The 26,032-nt window shown below is 57.3% G+C and overlaps 1 protein-coding gene and 1 non-coding gene across 31 annotated transcripts; both read left to right on the top strand.

Moving 5' to 3' along the window:
• The first annotated feature begins 865 nt into the window (after window positions 1–865).
• Window positions 866–972, top strand: LOC141573017 (U6 spliceosomal RNA). The gene has a single exon (XR_012498602.1). It is a non-coding gene; the product is annotated as a U6 spliceosomal RNA (small nuclear RNA).
• A 3,520-nt stretch (window positions 973–4,492) lies between these two features.
• Window positions 4,493–26,002, top strand: SSBP4 (single stranded DNA binding protein 4). Of its 30 annotated transcripts, none has more exons than XM_074337847.1 (19): window positions 4,493–4,589; window positions 18,506–18,578; window positions 18,896–18,957; window positions 19,071–19,129; window positions 19,673–19,777; window positions 22,343–22,432; window positions 22,907–22,972; window positions 23,185–23,244; window positions 23,331–23,400; window positions 23,562–23,629; window positions 23,708–23,775; window positions 24,018–24,063; window positions 24,157–24,201; window positions 24,299–24,353; window positions 24,440–24,510; window positions 24,601–24,679; window positions 25,054–25,082; window positions 25,187–25,410; window positions 25,650–25,869. In XM_074337847.1, the coding sequence occupies exons 1-18, from the start codon at window positions 4,508–4,510 to the stop codon at window positions 25,394–25,396; spliced, it is 1,338 nt and encodes a 445-aa protein (XP_074193948.1). In that variant the 5' UTR covers window positions 4,493–4,507; the 3' UTR covers window positions 25,397–25,410; window positions 25,650–25,869. The 30 variants fall into 30 exon arrangements, with proteins under 30 accessions (XP_074193948.1, XP_074193960.1, XP_074193964.1 ...); XM_074337856.1 differs by lacking the exon at window positions 4,493–4,589 and adding an exon at window positions 11,408–11,481; XM_074337850.1 differs by lacking the exon at window positions 4,493–4,589 and adding an exon at window positions 11,408–11,481 and having other exon boundaries at window positions 19,045–19,129.
• The last annotated feature ends 30 nt before the right edge of the window (window positions 26,003–26,032 follow it).

Here is a 26,032-nt window from a genome sequence, read left to right as displayed (position 1 = left end):
GGCAGCACAAACCTTGAAGGCAGGCTGAGAGTGGGGCTTATTTCCAGAGCCAAGGCAGATGTGTGAGCAGGGGAGGGGCAGGGTGTCACGAGATTTATCTGGAGTGAGCCTGAGATCTGAAGGTGGAGAACTTGGGGAGGAGACCAAGGTCCTCTGAGGGATAGTGACAAAAGTGAGATTGAGTAGGGAGTGGGCAGGGGTGGGTTGGGAGAGGGTCTCAGACTCACTGGGGCTCCTGGCATCAGACAGATCAGGTTCAGTTCCATGCTATTCCCTGCCTCAGTTTCCACATCTGTAAAATGGAATAAATGCCAACAGACTTTGGGAGGCTGCTGTCCACTCCCTGCTCCCTTCCCTCTCTCCTCAGACTCTGCCCCTTTCCATCTCCAAACTCAGAGGCGTCAATACCAAAGGTTTTTTTGTTTGTTTGTTTGTTTTTATACCAAAGGTTTTGAACTGAGACTTTGCAGAAAGGGCTGCAAGTTGTTCCTCAACACACCCAAAGCTGCTCACTCCTAATAAGAAAATGCAAATCACAACTCTGAGATACCGTTTGTCTTCACCTATCAGATCGGCACAAATTCAAAAGTATGATAACACCGTGTGCGGGCCGGGCTGTGGGGAAACAGGTAACTCCACACATTGCTGGAGAAGCATCCATGGTGCCACCCCCATGGAAGGCATCCTGGCACAGGCCACCAGCATCATGAACACTTGTGCCTGCTGACCCAGTAATCCCACTGTGGCACTCTCCCAAATATCTGCATGTTTGCAAAATGACAGGGATGTGAACTGATGAAGGATAAACACAACACGCTCCACGCACACAGTGGAATATTACTCAGCCATAAAAAGGAATGAAGCTGTGCTCGCTTCAGCAGCACATATATTAAAATTGGAATGATACAGAGAAGATCAGCGTGACCCCTGTGCAAGAATGACACAAAAATTTGGGAAGTGTTCCATATTTTAAGGGTTTAGGAAGTACAAATTGGTAGTCACAAAATAGTCACGGGATGTGAAATACAGTGTGGGGAATATAATCAATAATGTTGTAAAGACTATGTAGGGAATCAGATGGGGACTGGGCTTATTGAGGAGAATCACTTTATAGATTATAAAATGCCTAATCACTGCTCTGTACACCTGAAACTATTATAAAATTTAAAAAAACAAATAAGTCATGGGGATGTAATGTCCAGCATAGGGAATATAGCCATTAATATTGGGTTAGCGTGGTACAGTGTCAAACGGTTGCTAGACTTATGGTGATCTCTTCTTTAGGTATATAAATGTTGAATAACTATGGTGTACACTTGAAACTAATATATTATTGTATGTTAGCTATATTTTAATAAAAATGTTAAAGAAAAAAAAAGGAATGAAGCACTGACATGCTACAACGTGGATGAACCTGGAAAACATGCTGAGTAAAAGAAGCCAGACACAAAAGATCACATAGTGTATGATCCCATCTATACGAAATGTCCAGAACAGGCAAATCCATAGAGACAGAAAGCAGATTAGTAGTTGCCAGGGGCTGGGGGAGGAGGAGTTGGGGGGTGACTGCTAATGGGGATGGGGTCTCCTTTTGGGGTGATGGAAATGTTCTGAAACTAGATAGAGGTGCTGGTTACACAACATTGTGAATGCATTAAATGCCATGAAATTGTTCACTTTAAAATGGCTAAAATGGTAAATTTTATGTTAAGTGTATTTTGCATAATAAAAAAAAGAGAGAAGGCAAAAGATGATACGGCTATGAGATGGTGTATTGCAGCAATGTTTGTTATATATAACAAAAATGGAAAAACCTAAGGGATTGGTTAGATCAATAATAATTCATGCATCCTGGGTGGTGCCCCAGAGTTATGAAAATGAAATTATAGATCTCTGTGAACCAGTAAGGAAAGATTCATTCCTTTCCTCCACAAACCTTTGTGAAGCTCCTACTGTGTGCCAGGCACTGGGCTAGGAGCTGTGGATACAGCGATGAATAAAGCAGACAAAATCCCTGTTCTGTGGGGTTCTTGTAGCTATCAGGGAAACAGGCGACAGGCAGGATCCATCACAAAAATATGTAACAGGTGTTTGGGAGTGATGCAGAGAAAAATAAAGGTGAGAATCCAGCAGGGAAGGTGGTAACTTTTTAATGGGAAGATCAAGGGAGCCCTTATTAAGAAGGATAAAGGAGCTTATTAAGGCAGGAGATGGGGGAAGGGCATCCAAAGTATGGAACAGCCTCTGCAAAGACCCTGGAGTGGAAGCTGGCCTGGGTGACAGCAGATGTCTCCAAGAGAAAATGTTAACTGAAAAAGGCAAATGTCATGCTGGGTCTCTGGTCCCGCTCCCCACATAAGAACGAAAGATACAGTGAAGCCAAAAAGGAACACCAACGGAGCCATAGATAGGGGAATCATACCACTATATTCTCGCTGGCATCTGGGTAGGAGACACAGGAAGCAGGAGCCACACTATCCGTAACCTGCCGTCCACGTCTCTGTCAACCAACCATCCCCACTTGCTGGCTGCAATCCACCCTGCTAACTGCAATCTGAGCTTGCCAGCTCAGCCACCATCTTCTTGCCCCCATTTTCTGCTAGTGTAGCCACGGCAGTTATATTAGTGGCCAATGACTCACTGGTTACAGCTGTCGGCCAACTAGCCACAGCTGATGGCCATCCAATCACAGTTGATGGCCATTTACTACCTGAGCCAGCACCTTTCCATGTGAGGCTGAGAGCCTGGAAACTGCTCTCTGGGGCTCTGTCCCCACAGCAAATCATCATCATCATCTAGATTTCATTTGCCTAAAACAACTTTGGATGAAACACACACAAAAAAACACAAATACCTATAGTAACCTCTTAGTGGGAGGTAGATGGGAGGGAGAACCACACTGTATACAATTTAATATTTTTTATTTTAGGATCCTATCATTTCATGTGAATGCAAATTGTAGTCAACACATTCAACTAAAACACTGAGATCGTTGGGGCGGCCAGATGGCTCAGTTGGTTAGAGTGGGATCTCTGAACAACAGTGTTGCCAATTCGATTCCCACAATGGCCAGTGAGCTGTGCCCTCCACAAATAGATTGAAGGACAACTACTTGGAGCTGATGGACCCTGGAGAAATACACTGTCCCCCAATATTCCCCCCCAATATTCCCCAATAAAAATTTTAAAAACCCAGAAAAACAAGAAACACTGATGGCAGCAAGCACACAGAAGACACTCAGGAAGACACTCAGGCTTCAGGCCATGGGCCTCAGGACAGGTGGCCATCCCCCACACCCCACGCCGTGGGAAGACTTGGCAGCGTCCAGCACTGAAGCTTCTTAGAATAGGAGGAAATGAAGAAATGAGGAAGCACCAGAGACTTGGGCTGTGGGGGAGGGGGGAGGGAAGAGGAAAGGGGAAGGGGCGAGGCAGGCCTGGGATAGTGAGTTCTGGAGGTGTGTCTGGGGGAACTGGGGGCTGGGAGTTTTGTACATCTGGGGGTTCTGGACTTTGGAAGCCTTAGTTCCTGGGGCTTAGGGGTCTGCAAATTCCTGGCATCTGGGGGCCCTGGGGTCTGGAGCATATTGGGGGTCTGAAGCATATTGGGGGTCTGACGGGCCTGGGGTCTGGGTCTCCTGCTGCAGCCTCAGCTGCCTCTTCTATGGAGGAGAGGGAGCTCTGGGCTCCGCTGACCCCCACCCTGGCTGAGGAGAGCCAGAAGCTTCTGGAGAGCACATCTTCATACTCCCTCTGCTGCCTGCCTGACACAGGGTGAGCAGATCCCCAGCCTGAGTCCTAGGCAGGGCCAGCCTGTCAGCACAGAGAACTCCAGAGACCCTCAGAGAGGAGCAAAGACAGAGATACACAGGGAGTTCCCTGGGGCAACCCAGCCACAGGGCCACCAATGTGTGGCCCCCTCAATTCAGCCACATTCTCCCAACACCTTCTGATCTCCTTGTGCCCACCTTGTGCTGGGGGAAGTCTCAGTCTGGGCTCTGTCCCCAGGAGCCCCTAGACTCTCTGGCCCAGCTCCTTTCTTGGCTTCCTGCCATCTCCATTCTCTCCTGACAGCCTTTGAAACTTTGTAAGTCCCAGTCCTGTCTCCCACATGAGAGGGTGGGGTGCAGCCTGACCCAGCAGGAAAGGCCATTTAGGGGGTGTGGGGATCTTCAGGCATCTGAGGGGCTCTGGAGCCAGCAGGTCAGGACAGGAAATAAGTGTGATAACCAAGGGCTGGGCTGGGGCAGCAAATCCAACTTGGAGCAATCCTGGAACTTGGGCAGATGTAGGCAACTGCAGACAATCCATGCATTCGTTCAGCAAAAGACGATTGAGATCTGCTTGGCCACTTCATTGCTGTGTGACCTGGGGACAGTACCTTAACCTCTCTGTGCCACTCCTCCTGGCTTCCTCTTCTTAAAACGAGGACAGTAACCACCATGTAGGGTGGCTGTGAAGGGCTAGGAGGCAGACGTGAATGTGAGCACGTGTCTGGTGCTGGGAACATGTATGACCCAATACACCAGCTGAGTGTCCCATGGAGGAGTAAACGATGGTTCACAGATGCACAAAATTCTAATTCAGAAGGTAAGCCTTGATTTTTTGATGATGCAGAAAGACCTTATTTGAGGTTACATGGCCTCATTGATTACAGTAAAATTTGAGAAGCCACTGAATACTTTTGGGAGGGGTTTGGGCAAACAAAATGTGACATTTAGGCGAGTGCGGTCAGCAAAGGTGTTCCACCTGCCAGATAGCACTTTTGCTGCTCTGGCCACGGGAGGCCACACTGCTGGCCCCCAGGGCTCTCCTGGAAGCAGCCCTGAACCACAGATGAAATAATTGATTTTAAACGCCCCAGTTCCTGGTCCCTCGGATAGGGCATCTATGAGGCGCAGGCGCTATGCGGTCTCCCGGGGTGGGCGTGGGTGGGGGGTTCCCTGGGAACCCAAGACCCGGGGAAGTTGCTCGCCGGCGCCTCCTGCAGGGCGCCTTCTCTCCTCATCGCGACCAGGGCTTCTGGGAGTGACCTCCGAAATAATTATGTTCTTGAGTTCGGGTCATAGGGCAGCTTCTCCGAGTCGCAAAGTAATATAGGTGAAGTGCTATAAGGAAATACCGTAGGGTCTCGTTTATATATGGAATCTAAATAAACAAAATAAATGAATAAACAAAACAGAAACAGACCCATAGATAGAGAAAAAGTTGATGGTTGCCAAAGGGGAGGATGGTGGGGGGATGGGAATAAAAAAATAATGATAATCATTTATTTCACAATTTAAAAAATAACGCTATACAGCAGTTAGAATGTAAAAACATTTTAAGTTTATTATATATAATTATGTAAGTAAATATATAAGTATATAATATATTAATATATAATGAAATTTATATAAATAAATAACTTTATTATAATATATAATTATATTTCATTACAAATAGCAGCAGCCAGGCACTGGCTATTTAATTATTATTAAGTGATGTAATCTTCACAATAGCCCCTTGAGATAAAAACTGTCGTTGCTCCCATTTTAAAACCTGGGGAACTGAAGCCCTGTATGTTTGAATAGCTTGCCCAAGGTTCTACAGCCCTTGAGGGACAGCTCTGAATCTGTGTGGTTGACCATGAGGCTCAGAGACAAGCCGCATTGGTCTGCATCTGCCTGGAAGGGTGTGCAGAGCCTTTGCATGGCACACAAGTGACTCTCCAGGGTGCTCGCGGATGCACAGATGGGGGCTTGACTTCGTGATAGCTATTGCCTGGGTGTGTGGGGGCTAAGGAGTGTATTTAGCTTTATTTTCTGGGTTTGATTTATTTTACTTTTGGTAAAATTTCATTCATTCCTCAAATATCTATTGAGCGCCTACTGGATACAGCAGACCTCCTGCCCTTAGGAAGATGACATTTCGGTGGAGGAGATGATGAATCGTAAATCAGCGAACTTAAAGGAGGTTAGGAAATAATAGTGCTGTTGAGAAATAATTACACTGAGTGTATGGGGTATTCAGACAGCCAGATAGGGCGGTTGATAGTTTGGGGTTTAGTCAAGGAAGGCCTCTTGAAGGGAAAAACAAAAAAACAAAAAAAAGACAAAAAAGGAAAAAAAATTGCAGGTAAGAGTTCAAAATGAGAGCAAGATTTTTTGGGGGTAGTGGGAGAATTGGATGATTTTTTTCTTTTTTTGCCATGAAATTATTTTATACATAAATATGTAAACATATATTTGGATGCTCTCTTGGAGGCACGGGCAAGGTCAGTCAAGAGAAGCCAACTAGATTCTAAGCCTGAAACGTGGGCTCTCAAGAGCTGCTCCAAAAGGGCACCAGGGAGCCTGCTGGGACCCTCAGGAGTTGGACCTGCGGGTCTCTTCTGCCCTCGTGTGCTCATGCTCGGGACTGCAGGCGCGGATGGCTTTGGCAGAGGTAGAAAATTGGTTCTTCCCTCTTCTGACCCGCCCACACCCCACCCTGGCCACAGGAGGGTCATGACAGTCTGTGTGGCCCTCACGCTGACACCTCTAAGGACACTGGAGGCCTCAGACCCCAGCATAGAGGGGACATTGAGAATTTTTAGTTCATCATCAGGTATTTATTAAGTGCCTACTGTGCTAAGCCTTGTTCTAAGCGCTAGGGACACAGCATTGAAGAAAGCATTTAAATTCCCTGCTATCATGGAATTCATGAATTACAGAGAACATGGCAATCAACGTGTAAAAACAAGATTTTCAGGAAAATCCAACAGGACAATGTGACCCAGAACACTGCAGGGCCTCTCTAAGGAGACATCACAGGAGCTGAGGCCTAAAGGAGGAAGAGAAACCGATCATGCGGAAGTTGTGCCAGGCAAGGCCCTGTGCAAAGGCCCTGGGGTGGGAATGAGCTGGGTGCATGCAACAGAATCATAGACAAAAAGTGCCCAGTTTCTGGTGCTTTAGCAAGCATTCACTCCTCATTGTTGTTAAGCTGAGGGTCCCAAAAGGGGCAGGGGCAGAAAACACTCCTCCTGTATATCCCAGAGGGAGAGTGGGACCTTAGGATGCAATGGAAATGCTTTCCTCCACCACAAGAGGCTGGGGCTCTAGCAAGAGGAGGTGAGGGAGGGGTGCTGCTAGGGCACCCCAAAGTGGGACCTGGTGCCTCTACTCTTTGCTATGTGTCCTGGGGCAAGTTGCTTTTCTGTTCTGACCTCTGTTTTACCTGCAGAACTTTCTCTGCAGCTATAGACTCCCCCACCTCCATTCCTTTCTTCCCTGCCCCTACCCCCCAGGCCTGAGGTTCCCATAAAGTGCCTCCGATTTCCCAGGGTAAGTGTCCCCAACCCAGGCAGGACACTGAGGGCACTTTGGTGAGTGGGGTGCTCCTTCTGGGCCACCCACATGACTCCCTTCGTGCCTCTCTGAGCCTCAGTTTCCCCATTTGTAACATGGGGAGAAGAAATGCTGCCTCTCCCATGAGGTGCTGGGTACTTAGGTTCCAGATGACTAGTTTGATTCTGGATTTCAAGTGCTTGGCAGAGGGAGTCATGGAAAGTGCTGGAGGCAGGGCAGTGTGCGGGCTTGCGGAGGATGGACAGGGCGCAGGGCGCAAGGCACCTGTATGTTGGGCTTGGCTGAGGTTCAGTTGGCTCCTGCTCAAGGCCACACAGCAGGATAGGCGCAGCCAGGGTTCAAACCCAGGCCTAGATCCTCCATCTGAGACTTCCATTTCCAGGTGACCAGTCTTGGCATGTAATCCCCATTTCAGAATACTGAGGCTCCAAGTGGTGGCTGGCTCTCCAAGGAGTCCATGCTGTCTGAATGACCCTCAGACTGTGCTTCTTCCCCCCCATTCCCCCCCCCCCCCGCGCGACTGGGGACCCTGCTCCCACCCCTTCTGGGCTGGAACTCCCACCCAGTGCCCCAGCCCACCCCTGTGCTCACCAGCTGCTGTGGCTTCTCCACTCCTGTGTTGTTTGGGTTTTAATTTTTGTGTTGCAATTAGAAAATTACCCATAATTACAGCTCTGAAAGGAAACGTCTCATGGCACAGACCCTGCTCCCAGCTGTGGCCCCCTCCAATGCAAAGGCTAAGGAGGGCTAGAGGGCTGCAGGGGCCCCTAGAACAGATACTGGCCCCTTTCAAAGTTCCCCACTTTAATGATGAGGGGGGCTACTTCCACCTCCTGTGGAGAGGAAAAAACATCATCAGGAAAACCCAAACCAGTCTTCCTCAAAGACTCTTGCAACATATTCTTGGCCCCAATGCTGTGTCCGCAAGGAGGGCCCATCCAAAGGGAGGCAAAGCTGCCAACAGACTACTTGATGCATTATTTTATCATAACTTAACAGTGACAAGTCCGAGGCAGGCTGGTGCTGAACCTGGAATCTGGGGGATGTGGCCAGGGAGGGCTAGGAGGAAAGGGAAGGGGGTGGGGAAGGAAAACTGTCGGGCCAAAGAAGAAGGAGCCAGATTAGGCCAGGCCTGGAGCCAGAGAAAGAGCGCTCCAGGCGGCCAGAGCAGCCAGTGCAAAGGCCAGGAGGTGGACCCGTGAAGGGTGGGTCTGAGAGTAAGAGGCGGGACAGACCCTCCTCCGGGAAGTCCTCCTGCCTCACAAACAGAGCCTTCTTTGGGCTACCCCAGGCACGATTCCTCAACCCCGAGGGGTGAGGTTTGAAGGGGTCATTGGTGGTCCTAAGAGACCCAGCTAAGGGCTGCAATCTTCGCACAGCCACATGGGAGTGTCTGGGAGCCAGCGAAGGGGCCGCAGGTCTGGGATCCAGCCTTGACCCTTCACCCTCTTGGCTTAAGAACCCCCTCCCAGGCCCCTGAGCTGGCCCATGGCCCATTTCTGTCTACCTGGGCTTCTTCCTGGGGCGACGACCTCCCTGCTGCCTCCCCATCTTCCCAATCTACCTGGCAGCCCCATGGAGGTTCTTAAAATCCTGACGCAGATCCCGCCCCTTGGGGCCGGGCCCCACAGCTTCCCCTGGCTCCCTATTGCTTTCAGCACAAATCCCAACTCATCCCCTTCGGGAGTGGTTGGGTTCCTCTGACCTCCCAGCCATCATTTCCCACCTCTTTCCCCTGCTCTAGCTACACCACCCTCCTCGTTCTGCCTCCAACACCTGAACCATGTGCCCATCTCAGGGCCTATGAATTTGCTGTGACTGCAGTCTGAACATTCTGCCTCCAGATCTTTCGGATCCACCCCTCCCCTTATGAAACAAATGTTCCTTTCCCCCCATGCCCCTCCTTCGCATGGGTGGGGGGCCTCTTTCTGTGGGTTCTGCTCTTGCAATACATGCGGCTTGGTTGGAAGTTCGCGCGGCTCAGCTTCCCAGACGCTGCGTGGGCCCCAAAGCCCGCCTTTCTAGGACTTTTCCGCCGGCGCCGAGGCTGTGTTTGGAGATCCGTCCAGGTTGCCATGAGAACCGCGCTCCTTGCTCGCGCCCGCGGCGCCTGCCCTTTGCAGCTCGCAGGACCGCGGGAGCCCAGGCGACCCTGCCGTTGCCCAGTCCCCTCCACCGGGGACCCTTCCCTCTGCCCAGCACGTGGCTCTCTGTGAAATTATCCTACTAACTCGCCAGCTTTTGACTGTCTTCTTTCCCCATCAGATCCGCTGCTTCAAAAGCAGTAGCAACGTGTCCCGGCTGAGTCCTCAGAGCCCAGCACACAGCAGGCGCTCAATAAATGTTTGTGTAGTGGGAGACAACATCGACTCAAGGAACCGAGGCTCAGAAAGGGCGAGGGACCTGCCCAGAGCACACAGAATCTTGGGGAGCCACGGAGCATTAGGAGATAAACGAAGGGGCGGGGGAAGGGGTGGCGTCTGTGGGGCCTTGGAGTCCCAGCTGTCAGAAATACGCTGTATGACTTGAGTGAGCAACATCCTCTCTGTGCCTCGTTGGGAGCAGGCACTGGAAATTGGTGGTGGGAGCGGGCCTTAGGATGAGGATATCCTTAACGCCCATGTTCCCCGGTGGACCCCCGGGCGCTGGACAGTCCCCAGCTCCTGGCGCCGCGCCCCTATTAGCGCACTGCGCGGGCTCCTTTTTTTTCCGCCCGCCGGGCCGGGAGGCCCGCGGGAGAGGAAGCTGGGGGAGGGGACGGCCGGCTGGACAGGAAGTGGGTAGGGCTGGCGTCCCCCCCACCCCCCGGTTGGGGCCCCACGGGATGGAGGCGGAGCTGGCGCCGGCCTAGCCCTTCCCTTCCTCTTCGCCAGTCTGGAACCCCAGTGACTCCCGACTTTCCGCCTGCCTGCGGCCTGAGTGTGTGGGGGGGATTCCCGTACTGGAGGTGGGGGGCTGCCTCTAAGAGGGAGGCATAATGGGGGGTCCGCCGGCAGCGGAAGAGGGCGTCGCATCAAGATACACACGTCACAGGAAGCCTGAGTGCACAACCACACAACACAGGTCCCAATCCACCCACTCGCGGAGGCACACACACACGTGTGCACACAACCTGATGCTGCGTCACTCGGCCCCGCACAACCTCCGTGGACACACAACACTGCCGCAGAGCCAGAGCCAGTTGCCCGGACAGTGACCCTTCACTGGGTGCCTGCCAAACCCCCAGGCACAACGTCGCCAACGTGCACTCACACAGGAACACACATACTCACGGTTGTTGCACAGGATACAAAAGAATACCCATGGCAAACAGTCATAGAAACAATCCAGACGTGGCCTCACAACTGGATCACCTTCCCCTGAGCCCAAACACACGTCTGCTAACGTGGCCCACCGGTACCCTGGCAAACAAGCCCAAGCACCTCTGCTCTGCGGTGTCCTTGTGTGTTCACCCACACCTCCTCTGCATACCTCCTGGGGGAAGAATGGAGTTAAATGGGGGAGTGGGGCACCCACTGTCTGCACCCCTGATTCCTGAAAAAGGGCAATTAAAGGTTGGATGCTCCCCATTTACAGCTGGCAACACAGGCAGAGCCAGCTGCAGTGACCCAGTCAGTCAACAGTCACCCAGTACCTACTCTTGGCACAGGGTGGCCTGTGAAGCAGCGGAGGGTGGCTCCCAGGGTTTGGACTGGGCACCCCAGGAGTTTCTTGTCTGTGTGGTATCTTTTGTGTTGTGCGGCTGTGGGTGTCCACAGGCTCCGTGAAACCCTAGGTCTGTGACAGATCCCTTGGGAAACTTTGACAGAATACCCCAGGGTGATTGGGAGAAACTGCGTGGGCTCTTGCCCCAGGTGTTGGAAGCTGTGACATGGCTGTGCCCACGCGTGTCTCTGTGCGGCTGTGTGCCTATGTGAGCGGTGGGTTGTGCTTCGCTGTTCTGTGACAGCTACTATTGGGGCTGTGTATACCTCTGTATGACAGCGTGTCCCTAGGCCATCTGGGTGTGGGAGGCTCTGTGGGATGATACACCCAATGTGACTTCCTGTAGCTTTATGGACCATCAGTAGTTGTTCCACGATCTGTGCAGACTTGCTTGTATCTTGGGTCTAAGAGTGTGCCTGAAACCGAATGTGTGGCTGTGTCCCCGGGTATGCCATTTGGGTGGCTGGTCCTATCTGGGTAGTGTGTACGGCTGTGATCAGCCGTCTCCTGCTGTGCGTCTCTGGTGGCCGTCCCCACTAGTGTCCTACGTGTGCGTAGCCGACCACCCCCCAGGCGGGCACTGCGCGTGCGCGACCAGCCCACGGTCCGGGAGGTTGGACCCACCCGCGCGCTCGCCATCGCCCCTTTAAGAGCGGCGCCCGCCGGCGGAGGGGAGGCGGCAGGCGGGGGCGCGCGCGGCGGGAGGAGGGGGCGCGCGCTTCCCGGAACAGCCCGCGCAGAAGGAGAGAGGAAGAAAATAAACCCGCAGCTGAAGCTGGAGCTACCGCCGCCCCCGCCGCCGCCGTGTGGAGCTCCCCCGCGCGGATGATGCCTGCGGTGCCGGCGCGGGGCTCCGGGCAGTGAGGCCCGGGGCGCGGGGTAACTATGGCTACGGCGAGCGCGGCCAGTAGCGCCGCCTGACAGGTGTGGGCCCCGGCGGCGGCGGCTCTGAGCAGCATGTACGCCAAGGGGGCCAAGGGCTCTGCCGTGCCCTCCGACAGCCAGGCCCGCGAGAAGTGAGTCGGGGGCCGGGGGCGGGGCTCAGCAGCCTCGCGGCTTCCGTGGGCCCCAACGCCGGCGGGCACCTCCCGGGGCACGTGGGCGCGGGGTGCCGGGTGTGCGGGTCCCGAGCACGATCGAGGGGCCGCGAGATTTGCGGGGGCGCGCGAGACCCAAGGGGTGCGAGATTTGCGGGGCAGCTCGAGACCGGAGGGGTCCGAAGGGTCGTGAGACCTGGGAGCGCGCGAGACCCAAGGGGTGTAAGAGGCTTAAAGGGTCGCGAGACTTGCGGGGGCGCGCGAGACCCGAGAGGAGCGAGATTTGCGGGGACGCGCGAGACCCGAGGGGCTCGAGGGGTCGCGACATCTGTGGGAGCGCGCTAGACCCAAGGGGCGTAAGGGGCATAATGGGCCGCGAGATTTGAGGGGGTACTTGAGACTTGGAGGCGTGAGGGGCACAAGGAATTGTGAGGTTTGAGGGGGCGCGTGATACCCTAGGGGTCGTGGAGTTGAAGGGGCGTGAGATTTGAGGGGGCGCGCGATACTCGTAAGAGGCTCGAGGGGTCGGGAGATTGGCGGGGATGCGTGGGACTCGAGGGCGCGAGGTTTGAGGGGGCGCACGAGATCCCAGTGGGACTCCAGGGTCGCAAGACCTCTCTGACAGTCGGTAGAGACTTGGGTGAATGAGGTTGCATGCGTGGGCGCGGGTTGAGATCCCCACCGCTTCCCGGATCCTCCAGGGGAGTTTCCGGGGGCGGATGAGACTGGCCTCTCTGGACCCCTCTCCGCTCAGAAAGAGCTTGAGAGAGAAGAGGAGGACCTGAGGGGTGCCGTCCCCAGCCCCGCGTGGCCACTTGTCTGCTGGGCAGCTGGGTGGAGCCCTTGAGGAGGCCACAGGGCTCAGTCCTGGGGCGGAGCCCAGAAGAGCCCCTTCTCATTCTGGGTGTCATGCTGGACTGTGGGTACCAGGTTGATAGGCAGACAGGTAGCTAACACCCAGACCCTGCTGGTTGAGGCTGGGGCACTCAGAAGTGGAAATTCGGTCTGGGGCGGGGAGGCATTCTGAAGCTGGCACTGTCACTTACCTGCTCAGTGGCTTACGGTGAGGGAGTGCCCGTCACCCAGGCTCACTTTCCTGAGAAATGCAAAGGTAATAACAGTGCTATCTCTAAGGATTGGGGAGGATTTGAAAGGTGCTGGAAGCTGTGACCTTCCCACAGCAAGGGCACCCAGTGGCTTGCAGTATTGTTCAAGTGCCAGGAAAAGGGGCCTGCAGCAGGGAAGGCTTTTGATGGCTGATGGCCAATGGCCAATTCCCAGGATCCTAAGAAGTCCAGCCATCTAGAGTGGCCTTGTTGGGAAAGAGGCTGCCAAAACAGAGAGGAGGCTGGCTTCTTCTGGAGGAGTCTCATGATGACGCTCCTTGAGGGCCAGGCCAGGAGTGAAGGCTTTAATGTCTGGCAATAAAGAGGAGCCCTGGATGTGGGTTTACTGTACCCTTCTCTTGTCCTGCTTCTTCTGCCTGGTCTGACAATGGGATCTCCCTCTTGTTCTCAAGGACAAGTGTCCATTCTCTACCCAGCTGTGGGGTCATTTTGGAGAAGAAATCCTTCTGGTTAGAAGATGTTAGGCAGATAACTTTCTTTCCAGGCCTCCCTTGCCCCTCTGTTATGAGATTGGGCTCCAATTCCAAGCACCCTTAAGCACGAAGACTTTTTGAAACTGGCACCTGACTCCTGCCTAGGTTGGAATCAGGGTGTGTCTGGCTTAGGCACCCCACGCTTGGGGATCCTGGCGTGTCCCTGGCCATCCTCTTATCCTGGTTTCTGGGTCTGGGGGCGACCACTCACCCAGAGGGAATAGTTCACTTCTTCAGCAGATGTGTCCTGGTCTGGATCTGGGGTGGAGTGTGGTGGTTGGGAAGGCAGGTCCCGGCCCTGAAGAATCCCACATCCTAACAGGGAGGCAGGTGTCAAGTTACTTGGACAAACGGATGGGAGGACAAGCGGAGGGATATCAAGATACTCTATTAAGAAAGCAAAATAAAGTGGATGATAGTGAAGTATGAGGGGGTTGTCACATGTGCAGAGACGTGGAGGAAGAGCAGGTGGCGGAGGACACAGCAAGTGCAAAGGCCCTGGGGTGAGGCCTGGCAAAGGAGCTGGGGCTGTTGTCCTGGGTGGGGGAAGAGCAGCCCACCGGGGCACCACGTGGGCCAGAGAGGCTTGTGAGTGTGACAGTGCACTCTGGCTCCCCTGTGGAGTGGGGCTTACCAGGGGGTCAGGAGTAGAGGACAGGGACCTGGGGTAGGTGGGCTCAATCTAGGTGAGATTTGATGATGGCAGCTTAGGTGTGGAGATCAGAGAAGAGAGAATCAGAGGTTTGAGCTGTGGACAGTGGGGTTGGGAGTTGGGTTTTGATCCTGTCAGACCTCCCAGGAGCGATTTGAGTCTTTGAACCTGGCTTCTTCTCTTGGCCAGGTCTGGAGAGGGGATTATCTGAAGCCTGGCCCCTTTCCCCATCATCCCCTCACTCCCTAACCATGCCCAGCAGAGGATCTCCAAGGGTGGGGGAATCTGCAGAATCCCCATCCCCACCCCCCACCCCCCACACCTGTGGAGGCTGAAGATGCCATCATGCCTCATGTTCTCCAGTTCACTTTTTGGCTAGAGCCATCCTGTGCTATTCGTTTCTTGTAGCGGGTCCTGGATGAGCATTGATTTGGAGATGGGGTGCTGCTGCTAAAGAAAGTTTGGAAAATACCAAATGGTTGCGTCCGCCATTTCACCAAAGGGGATGCCTGGGCCTGGAGAGGAACCAGGCTCACAGGTTCTGGGCATGAAGAGCACTAGAGTGGCTGGCTGGCTGCTCTGAGCCTTAGTTTCCCCTTCTGAAATGTAGCCTGCTGGCCTTGCAGGATTCTCACAAGGACTAGGTGAGAGGCTGCAGGCAGAGCTCCCCCAGCAGGCACTCACCAACAGAGCCACTTCCTGCTTTTGGGCCTCGGTTTCCTCCTCTGAAACGGGGTTACAGGGTTGCACTGCTTAGGTCCTCGGCTCTCGAGGACTTTGTTTTCCTCTCCTTCCTTCTCCTGAGCCTCTCTGGCTCCCATCTCATCATGGGGTCTGGGCCAGACTGCCCCAGAAACAGACCAAGCACCTACTGATACACTGATGGCAGGTCCCTGCCCTCAGAGGTACATAACAAAATCTAGAGGGTGAGAGGGAGGCTGGGGTCCCAGTGGGCTGCCTACAGCCAAATGTCGCCTCTTCTGTAAATTGTAAACCATCCTAGCCTATGGGAAAGCCCAGGAGTAACTGCCACCCAGAACTAACTAGTGCTTCTATTTCCTACTTGGTTTTGGGTCAATTAGGGATGAAGGTGACAGGGAGAATTGGAGTTCCCTTAGCATCACTCCCCTTTGGCTCCAGAGGCTCTGCCTTTGTGAATTGGGGGGGAGAGGTCTACACATGTGCTGTGTGTATATATGCTTGAGCACTAAGTGCGCTGTGTGGATTGAGAACAGTTCCATAAATAACAACCATGGTCAGTGTTACTGGGGATCTAGTGTTTTTCTCCTGGGATTGGTTTTGAGATAGCACATAGCTCAGCAGGTGAGTCACCTTGTGTCTGTCCTGCTTCCAGGTGTGGCCGTAGGCATCCTTGTTGGGGGGGGGGGGCACAGGTAAGAAGTTCTTGAGGAAGGAACCCCTGAGCTAAGTCCTGGAGGGTGAGCAGAGCCAGTGGACACAGGAGAGTCTGGGGAAGGGCTTGAGAAGAAGCATCTGGGGAGGGAACTGGAGGAGGGGGAAGGCCAGGGTGGAATTTGTGAGTGGGGGCTTCTCACTGGCCACTAGGTAGGAGAAAAGCTGTCAGCAGCAGAGGGTGCCAGGTGGCTGGCAAGGAGGGTGGCCATCACCTTGGAAAGAGATGGCTGAAGTCCTGGCCTTGAGGGTGGCAGAGGGAAGGAGGAAATGTATGGGTTGGGGAGTCATTTGGGGGCATCAGTGGGGTCTGGCTGGTGGATTAGACCCCGTGGGGGGGTGACACAAGGCTGTGATTAGAGGGCCTCTCCCCAGCAGCATGTACATCCAGGGGCTTTAAGGGGTTGGAGGGCACCCGGCAGAGAGCATCCCTTATATAATTCCTGATAATTGTGGTAATTTTTGATAATTGCTATGATAGTGCTGCATTTTAGTTCACGTGGCTCTAACACCCCATTATGTTACCATTTACCTGCATAGCCCATGTGCGCTTCTCCTTGTAAGCACTCCAGGGATGGGCACCCCATATCCTCCAGGTCACTGTTTCTTTTGGGGGGAGGGCCTCCCTGGGGCTGCCCCATGTTCCTTGCCACCCACCTGTCCTCTGGCGGCAGGAGCCCGTCTCATGGGCAGGCTCTTCGTTCTGCAGGTCATTGGTTACACCGGGCTTTGGATCCAGAGTCCAGTCCTTCCCTGTAACCGAAAACAGAGCCTGGATGGTGATCCCCAGGACGGAAGTGCTCCCTGAAGGTCCTAAAACAACCTGACAAAACACCCCAGCTTCAAAACTTTTCACCGAAAATAAAAAAACAGCCCAGAATTCCTCCCTGAGACTCTCTCCTGTTAAAAATTAAAATACTAACACGTCAGAGAAGTCAGCGACACCAAGAACCTTCTCTGGCTTCTCTTTGCTCTTGGGAGAAACCCCCCAAATCCTTAACATCAAAATAGAAAGTGCTGACCTTTGTCAGTGGTCACGCACCACCTCGGTTAGTCTTCGGGTATCTCAGGAGGGCGTCGTATGGCTGCGGCCACAAATGAGGGGGTCCTACACTTGTGAGCTCAGCAGGGAGGGAAAGAGGCCAAGTCCCTACCTCCTAGGTACCTTCCAGTGGGCGCTGCAGGCAGTGAGCAGACGTCAGGTGGGGAGACATAAGGCGATGGGTCAGGGCAGGGGTTAGGTGTGACAGGGAAGCCTCTGACAGGTGACACTGGAGCCACACGTCTTCAGGTGGAAGTGCCCCAGGTGGGGGGACAACCTGTGCAAAGGCCTTGGGGTGGAGGGTGGCCAGTGTGTGAGTCAGGACCCTGGAGAGTCTGAATGAGAAGTGCTGTGGGATGTGTGTCTAGACTCTAGGGGCTGGGAGAGAGAGGCCATTGGAGGGGGGCCCTATCAAAATCTCAGTAAGACAGTAAGAGAGGCAGTGGCCTGGACCTGGTGTGTGATGGAGATGGCAGGACAGAGAGCTTTTCCCTTAAGGTGTGACCCTAAATTCAGTAAGTGCGGTGATCTGGGACAGGATGTGCCACGTTTCTGTGAGTCAAGGCCAGACCACCCAGGTTGGACCACACGGGGAGGGGGGAGGAAGGAGTTGGGGTGGGACACATCAAGCTGAGCCTTTAGTTGCCAGGTAGACTGGACTCTGAGTTAGAGTTATGGGAAGCCAGGGTGGGGCACCCTGTGGGCAGCGATGTGAAGATGTCATTAGGAGGGAGGACCTGTGTCCTGGGTCAGATGCCACCACTGGGTAGTCCAGAGACGGGGCAGATGGAGAAGGACCCTGTGGGCTTAGTGGACGTGGTGGGACCACGGGCCACTCCTTCAAGAGGCCCAGGGAGTCCTGAGGAGAGCCTTCTGCCCCTGGGGGGTGGCCAGCATACAGCCTGTGTCCTCCCCCCACCCTGGAGCCCCCACCTCCTCTTGCTCCCTGTCTCCGGGCGTCTCCTCCCCAGCCTTTCCTGCTCCCTGCACTGACCCCCAAAGTGGGCAGGGGCCTAGCCAGATCCTCCTCAGCCTCTGTCTTTGCCCAGAGGGTAGGGCGGTGAGCAGGCTTAGGCTATTCACATCCATTCCTGGACCTCAGCAGTTGCTCAGCCTGGCCAATTCCTGTACAGCCATTAACACCCAGCCTTCCTCGGCAGGCAAGCCTGGGAGCGAGTGAGGTGTTGGCCCTCGGCGCATGGCTCAGGGTGCCTGCTGGGAGACCCCCGCACAGCATACAGTCCCAAGTGACGCCCAGGAGCCCTTTCTTCGGGCAGAAGGCATCCCTGGGGCCAGGGCTGCTCTGGCGTCTTGGCATCAGCAGGATGGGGCTAGGACTTGGCGCACGAGAGGGTGTTGAACTGACCAGAATTTGGCCTGGAAGTGGGGGCCAGGGACTGCTGGCATTGTTGCCTAGAGGAGGGGCCTGCAGGCTGGGTGGTGATGGATGTGTAGGAGTTGGCCAGGCTGAGCAACTGGTGAGACGACCATCTCCTGTGAGAGGTGGAGGAGATAGGGGGCTAGGGGACCTGGTGGGGGGCAATGAATGAAGCTGGGGGTGGGTGAGAGGAGGGCTCACTGTGGGCCCTCTGCCCTTCGTCTCCACCTGCCCACAAGAAGGCAGGTGCCTGGCTTGAGAGCCCCTCCAAGGGACCCTTGGAGGGGTTCAAGGCTGACTTGATTCCAAGCCTCCTGAGAGCCTGAGCCACCCGTGCCCCACCCTTAGGTTGGCGCTGTACGTGTATGAGTACCTGCTGCACGTTGGTGCCCAGAAGTCTGCCCAGACCTTTCTGTCCGAGGTAAGCTGGCCTGGTCTCTCTCCCACACCCAGGGTCCTCTCCTCTCAGTTTCTCTCGGGGCTCCAGTGGTGGATGGGCCCTCTGGCCGGCCCTGGTAACAGGGCTGGGGTGGGTCAGGGCCAGTGGCTGGCATACACACATCTGTCCATCCATCTGAGGATCTGACGCCTGCTGTTCTGCCCCTGTGTGGTCACTCGGTTGTCCCCTCCTGGCCCCCTGGCTCTGGTCCATTGGTTCCCTGCCCTGTGTTCCCTGCCTGAGGTGGGGCTGCGTTGGGCGGGCAGTGGCCCCTCACCTGCCTTCCCTCCTCTCTGCAGATCCGATGGGAGAAGAACATCACGCTGGGGGAGCCCCCGGGCTTCCTGCATTCCTGGTGGTGGTGCGTGCAGGGGCTGGCGTGGGCAGGCCATGGAGGGGGCTCAGTGGGGGCCTGTGGGGAAACCATCGTCCCCCCTGCTGCCCACAGCGTGTTCTGGGACTTGTACTGTGCAGCACCTGACCGCAGAGAGGCGTGTGAGCACTCCAGTGAGGCCAAAGCCTTCCAGGACTACGTGAGTCCACGCCAGGGCCAGGCGTTGCCAGGGAGCGGGGGCCGGGGGGGTCTGCATGGCCTTGGCTTGGCTTAGGCGGGCTGGGCACTGGGGCCCTGTGCCCTCCACTGGGCCCAGGGTCACTCACAGGGTGGGGGAGGCTCATTCCACTGCACCACACCCCCCACACTTTACTGCAGCGCTGGCCTCAGCCCCTCCTCCTCCCCTACGCGTGAGCCCCATGGTCCCGGGTAGACAGACTGCAGCTCCTGCCCCCACCACCACCTGTCCCCCGCCACCCCAGCCTTTCTAAGCCTCCTGAGGTGGAAGCCTGGCCAGGGTGCTGGGGTGGGTGGCTAACAGCACCTGGGACACTTCCTGAAATGCTCTGTGACTGGGGTTGCTGACTCACCACTTTGGCCTCAGTTTCCCTCCTGGTTTGGGGGGGCATCAGGCCTGTCTGGAGGAGCGGGGGTGGGGGTGACATAAGGGGCACGGTGGCATCTTGTCATGGGGAACAGATGGCAGCCTCCTGCCTTTATTCTCTTTCGCCTGGTTCCTCAGAGGTGGAGTGCAGGTCAGGGAGGACTTGTCCCTACACCCTTCCAGGCTGTGGGCCCCAGGGGGAAGCAGCGGCTCCACCGGCTTCTAGGGGAGTCGCAGCTTCAGGCGAGTTCCCCCTTTCCGCCTCCTCCTCCCTGTGCTCCCACTCTGCTTCAGCTGGTGCCCTCACCTCCTCCCCTCCGGCCTCCCAGGGCCTGGCCACCACCACCTCTCCCTGCAGTGGCACCTGAGCATAGGCCTCTGCAGGGTCAGGGTGCAGCCACAAGGGGTGGGGGTTCACTTCATCCCTGAAACCGCCCCACGCACGCTGTACACTCGTGTATGGTAGCCGGGGTCCCCACTCTTTGCCCCCATCAGGTTCCACGGTGCATTTTCTATCCCTGTGTCCCGGTCCCGCCAGAACTGGGGCCCAGGGATGTCGAGCAGTGCGCGTGCGTTACGACCCGTGGGCCTCTCGGTTGTCCCTGGGGCCGTTCCCCGCCCGGGTCTGGCGGCCTCTCCCGGCGCCTCCCGGGAGGGCGGGGTGCGCAAGCTCCAAGTGGGTGTGGACGCGGTTCCCGCCGCACATCGGTTACCATGGCAGCGGGGCATCCGGGGAGTTGGCGCAGGCACAGAGGGCCAGGGGCGAGCGGGGGGGACGGGTCCGTACGCCGCCGCTCTTGCTGGGGGCGCCTTGCCCGACTCCCCTGTACTCTCAAGGGGGCTCCGGCAGCCCCTCCCTGCTCTGGGCCACCAGAACGTCTCCAGGAAACGCCACTGCGCCCAGCCCATCGTCATGGCGACGCGGGCTGGGCGACTTTGGGTGGATGATTGACATGGAGGGGTCCAGCTCGGGCCTCCCACAAGGGAGGTTGAGCCAGCCGTGCATTAACTCTTCAGGGCCTAGAGTTGGGGACCCGCAGGGATGAGGGGTGCCCCACCTTCCCCCTACCCCCACACCTCGTGGTCTGGATCCTGGCGCACAGCCTCCCCCACCTCCGCCCTCCCGATCAGGAAACGCTCTGGCTCCTGCTGGAAAGGGGGCTGCTCCCCTCACCCCAACCTCCCTATGGGTCAGGCAGTGGAGAGTGGACAGTCCCAGGGCTCAGAGGTGTCTCCCTTAAACCACTGAGGCAGGCGCCTGCCAGAGTAGCTGCTCCAACACATGGGTGTGTGTGTGTGTGTGTGTGTGTGTGTGTGTGTGTGTGTGAGAGACAGAGAGAGAGAGAGAGAGAGGTGGAGGTGGAAGGGGGAACCCCTGCAGTTGGGAGGCGGTGCAGAAAGCTTTGTCCTCCCACCCCCAGGGTTGCCTGGGGTTTCAGATGACTTGTGCTGGGAGTGCTCTCAGCCACCGTAAGCCCAGGGAGGTCCCCACCGGTACCCCCAGCTTGGGACTTGAGCAGGAGTCTTTAGAGGCTGACCTTTGAGAAGGAGCAGGAAGAGGGCCAGGCTGCAGTCCCGCTGAGGGAGCGGCCCGCTGAGGGAGCGGCCCGCCGAGGGAGCCATGTGTCTCCAAGGGCCCCTTGTTCCTCTCCTGTAGGACAGGAAGTGCTGTGTGACAGTGGGCAAGTGCTTAACCCTTGTGAACCCAAGTGGCAACAGTTCCAGAAATTACGAGCATCCCTGTGTGCTGGCTTGCACTAGCCTGAGGGACAGCGGTAACCAGGACAGACTGCTTCCTCCTGGGGCCTGGTGGGGGGGGGACAGGTGACACAGACAGACAGGAGTTGAGGGGCCCTCAGAAGTACTCTCTCTACTCAGTGCCCTTCCCTATCCTTTGATGTGTCCCCTCTGCCCTGTAGACCCATCCTCCATCCTCCCTCCCCCCCGTTGTGAGCCCGAAAGGCTGATAAGCCCGAGACTTGCAAGGGACCAGAGGAGGTGACCTGTCAGCCTGTCCCCTGCCAGCTCTGGGCCTGCCACCTGCATCTCTGCCCTTGGCCCACATGGGAATGCCCCTATGGCACCTGGCTTTCTCCCTTTCTCCATCTGAAGAGAGGTTAGGGACTTGGAGACCACACCCCAGGAGTCCTGCTCTTTCTACCCTCCCTCCTGGAGGGCTGAGAGAGTGGTCTGTGCAGGAGCTCCATGGGAGAGCCCTGGGGAGGGAGGTTCATCTTAAAGCTGCCCACTGATCTTTTGGGTTTTTATTTGGGGGGTGTTTATGTAGAGCTAGGGGTCCAGCCAAGTGAGCTTCCTTGCCAATCAGTAGGACACCAGGTGGGTTGGGAAGGACTCAGGGTGGGGGACTGTGCCCCCACCTGTAGGAGATTGGATTCAGTTGGGAAGAACCAGCCTGTGCTGGAGGGCTGAGTGCACACCAGGCCTGGGTGGTTGGCATTTTCAGAGCCCCACAATCCTCAGGCTCAGGGCTCTGGGGCCTTCTTCCTGGGCGCTGGGTCCTTACCACCTTCAGGATCCCAAGTGCAGCAGCAAGGACGCAGAGCTCCTGCTGAGGCCACCCAGTGAATCTGACTTTGTGGCCATGTGAGGGCTGTTAAACAGGTGGGAACAGGGGTGGGGAGCAGCTGCTCTGCCACCTAGGGGACCCTCCAGGCATCCTCCATGCGTGGACAGAGGATCAGATGACCTGGGTTCTCTGTTCTATGGGACAAGCTGCTTGTGGAGAGGAGAGAACTCTGAGGCAGGAAATGGCCTGACCTAGCCCTCACGTCTCCCCCACCCCTGCAGAGCGCTGCAGCTGCCCCCAGCCCCGTGATGGGGACCATGGCCCCCAACGATGCAATGGCACCAGGCCCTATGGCACCTGGCTTCTTCCAGGTATAGCCAGGACTGGGGCCCTTTGTCCCCCAACTCTGCGTGCGCATGTGTCAGACGGCAGGGGTGGGGGTCCCACGTCGGGAGAGGCCCTGAGGCAGGCAGGTTGGAGTTATGGGGGAGGGTTGTAGGAGCAGTGGTGATGCGCATGAGGGCCTTGGGGGGACTGCCGAGAGAAAGGCCCTAGGGCCTTGGCCCAGTGCAGGAGAGGGCGGGGTCTCTGCACCCTTGACCAGCGTATGCGCGTGCCAGGGTACTTAGATCCACAGAGCGTGGCTCTCTGAGCCACGGGTCCCACCCATGACCCCTCCCGTAGGGGGTACCCCCAGTCTTGGAAACGGGTGAGTGACTCACCCTCCCGCTTCTATGGCGTCCCCTCCTCTCCACCTCCGCTGGCCAGGCTCAGCAGGGCCCCAGAAAACAGTGGAGATTCGGGTGGCTTCGCTCTTCTCAACCCACCTGGTTCTGTCCTCCTAGGGCCCTCCGGGCTCCCAGCCACCCCCCCACAACCTCAACACCCCCATGATGGGGCCTCACATTCAGGTAAGGACATGTGACGCCCCGCCCCCTGTCCCACGCACACCCCTCCTCTCTGCACTTGCACGCACCGCACCGGGAGCTGGCGGGCTGCGGTTTGCTGGCTGGGCGTGGAGGAGGGGGAGAGCCAGGCTGGGGACCCAGGCGCAGCAGGAACCGGCTAGCTTTGTGGGTAAGCGGGTGGGGGGAGGTGCTGACCCCGGCCCACCCTCTTCCAGCCCTTCATGTCACCGCGGTTCCCAGGGGGCCCCCGGCCCACCCTGCGGATGCCGAGTCAGGTGAGAGAGGGAAAACGGGAGGGAGGGGCAGGAGCTGGGCCAGGGTGGGGGCACCCACACTCAGTGCTGCCACGCCCCCTCCGCAGCCTCCCGTGGGCCTCCCTGGTTCCCAGCCCCTCCTCCCTGGCGCTATGGATCCCTCCCCGCGTGCTCAGGGTGAGTAGGGAAGCTCCAGCTGGTGTTCCCGCACCACCTATTGACCCCAGCTCCAAGTGCCCGGTCTCTGCTGCCTCACCTTACAGAGCACCCCCCCCCCAGCGCGTGTCCACCTGAGGAGTGGTCCTGGCCTGAGCCCCTTGTTTCTGCCCCCACCCCAGGGCATCCGAGCATGGGCCCAATGCAGAGGGTGACTCCTCCACGGGGCATGGCCAGCGTTGGGCCCCAGGTAAGGAGTGGGCCCAGGTGGGGGGCTTACGGGGTTCACCCCTCTGGGCTTGCATTCACGGCCTTTTCCCCTTCACAGAGCTATGGAGGTGGCATGCGGCCCCCACCCAATTCCCTCGGTGGCCCAGGCCTGCCCACAATGAACATGTAAGGCCCTAAGGAACCCTGGGAGTGTGCTTCTTGGGTTGGATCTGCACAATAGATATTGTTTATTCCACTGTTGGGGGGGGAAACTGAGGCCCATAGACCAGGGAGTGTTGGGATTTCCAGGTGGTTACCACTTAGCCAATATCTGCTGCAGCTGGGGACCTGACTGGGCGCCGGTGGGACAGGGTGTGGTGGGGGTGCTGCCTGGCCCATCCCCAGGTTCCACCCACTGTCTCTCATAGGGGCTCCGGAGTGCGTGGCCCTTGGGCCAGCCCCAGTGGCAACTCGGTGAGTCGGAGAATGGGGAGTGGAGGGGAGTGGGATGGGTTAGGGATGTCGGGGTACAGTGGACGGACTGCTCACAGGTACCCCTTTCCCTAGATCCCCTATTCCTCTTCCTCTCCGGGCAGCTACACGGTGAGTGGGGTGAGTGGGGCTGAGACTGGGTGACCTGACCTGGGGGGGGTAGGGGTTGTTGGGTGGCAGGTGGGGGCTCTTTCTCACGTTTTGTCTCCGTATGCAGGGACCCCCAGGAGGAGGTGGGCCCCCAGGAACACCCATCATGCCCAGCCCTGGAGGTACTCGGACCTGGGCGGTGCTTGTGGAGGGGTGTGCATGGGGGAGGCCCCCTCACATCCTGGCCCTCATGCATCGACTCCTCTAGACTCCACCAACTCCAGCGAGAACATGTACACCATCATGAACCCCATTGGGCCGAGCGCCGGCAGGGCTAACGTAAGTGGGGAGCTGCAGGTTGGTGGCTGCTGGAGGCGGTGGCCCAGCTGGCTTGGTGGTCCCCGTCCCATGCCGCCCCTCTTCCCGCAGTTCCCGCTTGGCCCCGGCTCGGAGGGCCCCATGGCCGCAATGAGTGCGCTGGAACCTCACCACGTGAACGGATCCCTGGGTGAGTGGGCAGCCAGCGACCCATCCCCACCCCTGCCACAGGCTGCTTCACGAACTTTGTGCGCCCCCTGGCGGCCTCCCCGCCCCTCCATCGGTGTTCCCTGTTGGTGCGTCAGGGTCGCTCCCTGAGCCTCCTTGGGCAGCTCAGTGACACGGGATGCGCCGGGGGAGGGTCCAGTAACTAAATCGTGGGGATGCCTGGCCACCGGCACCGATCCCCCTTCGGGCCCTCCCCCTCGGACGCCCAGCGGCTGGGCCGAGGGAGGGGGCCGTGGCCGCGGGGGTGTTCGAGGAGGGGTCGGTGGATCCCGGGCTTGGGGGGCGGGCCCAGCGCAGGCGCGTCTGAGCCGCGTGTTCCCGTGTAAATGTCCACAGGCTCGGGCGACATGGACGGGTTGCCGAAGGTGAGGGGCCGCACTCGGGCGGGGTGGGGTTTCGGGGCGGGCCGCGTAGGGGTCCTGGCCAGCGGGTGAGGCGGGAGTCGCGTGCTGACCCCGGCCGCCCCCAGAGTTCCCCGGGCGCCGTGGCCGGCTTGAGTACCGCCCCGGGCACCCCGCGGGACGACGGCGAGATGGCGGCTGCCGGGACCTTCCTGCACCCGTTCCCGAGCGAAAGCGTAAGCGACTGCGTCGACTCCCCCCCCGCGGCGGCGTCGGGCCGGAGGGGCCTGGCGGGCAGGCCCCGGCGGGGCGGCCGGGGGGCCAGAGCAAGACCGTGACCGCGGCGGGCCAGGTGGGGGGGCGGCCGCGGCATCCTTCCCCTTCCCTCCCCTCCCCCCACCCTGGTCTCACCGCCCCGCCTCCACCCCGCCCCCACCCTGGGACCCGCGCCCCAGGGCGGCCCCAAGTCCCCAACTTCAACACCTTTTCCCCTCCCCACATCCGTCCCACCCTGTCCCTTCTCCCCGGGGGGCGGGTCCCAGTCTAGGCGTGAGCTGAACCCGCCCCGCGCGCCACCCCGTCTCTCCGCAGTACTCGCCCGGGATGACCATGAGCGTGTGATGGGGCAGCAGTCCCTTGCCTACTGCCGGCCTTGGCCTCTGCTCGGCGTCCCTGCCCAGGGCCAAGGGCCAGGGGCTCGGGTAGTCTGCAGGGGTAGGGTCTGAGGTCACACCTCGGGCAACTGGACTCCTGGTCAAGGCTTGGAGGCCCCACACGAAAGACTCATTTTATAAAAAACGCAAGGACCTCAGAGAGGCTCTTTCTTGTATGGGCCCTTTCCCCCATTTCTATTTTGTCCTGGGGTACTCCTGGGAGGGAACTTCCTTTCTTCCCCTGGGCAGCAGGGGGTGGACCCCATCAATAAATGTAATTTGTTTTTGGTATCTGGTCTCAGATTTCTTGGCTTATAGCCA

This window comes from Rhinolophus sinicus, linkage group LG07 (assembly GCF_036562045.2).
Source record: "Rhinolophus sinicus isolate RSC01 linkage group LG07, ASM3656204v1, whole genome shotgun sequence".
NCBI classification, from domain to species: Eukaryota; Metazoa; Chordata; class Mammalia; order Chiroptera; family Rhinolophidae; genus Rhinolophus; species Rhinolophus sinicus.
Note: the sequence above shows the minus strand (reverse complement) of the source record. Positions and strands in the feature narration are given on the sequence as shown.

Excerpts from the sequence above, each read along its gene's own strand:
- SSBP4 (XM_074337846.1), top strand. The coding sequence starts at position 11,993 with ATGTACGCCAAGGGGGCCAAGGGCTCTGCCGTGCCCTCCGACAGCCAG. Across the intron at positions 23,245-23,330 it reads CCCTGCGGATGCCGAGTCAG|CCTCCCGTGGGCCTCCCTGG; the intron begins GTGAGAGAGGGA and ends CCCCCTCCGCAG. Across the intron at positions 25,083-25,186 it reads ACATGGACGGGTTGCCGAAG|AGTTCCCCGGGCGCCGTGGC; the intron begins GTGAGGGGCCGC and ends GGCCGCCCCCAG.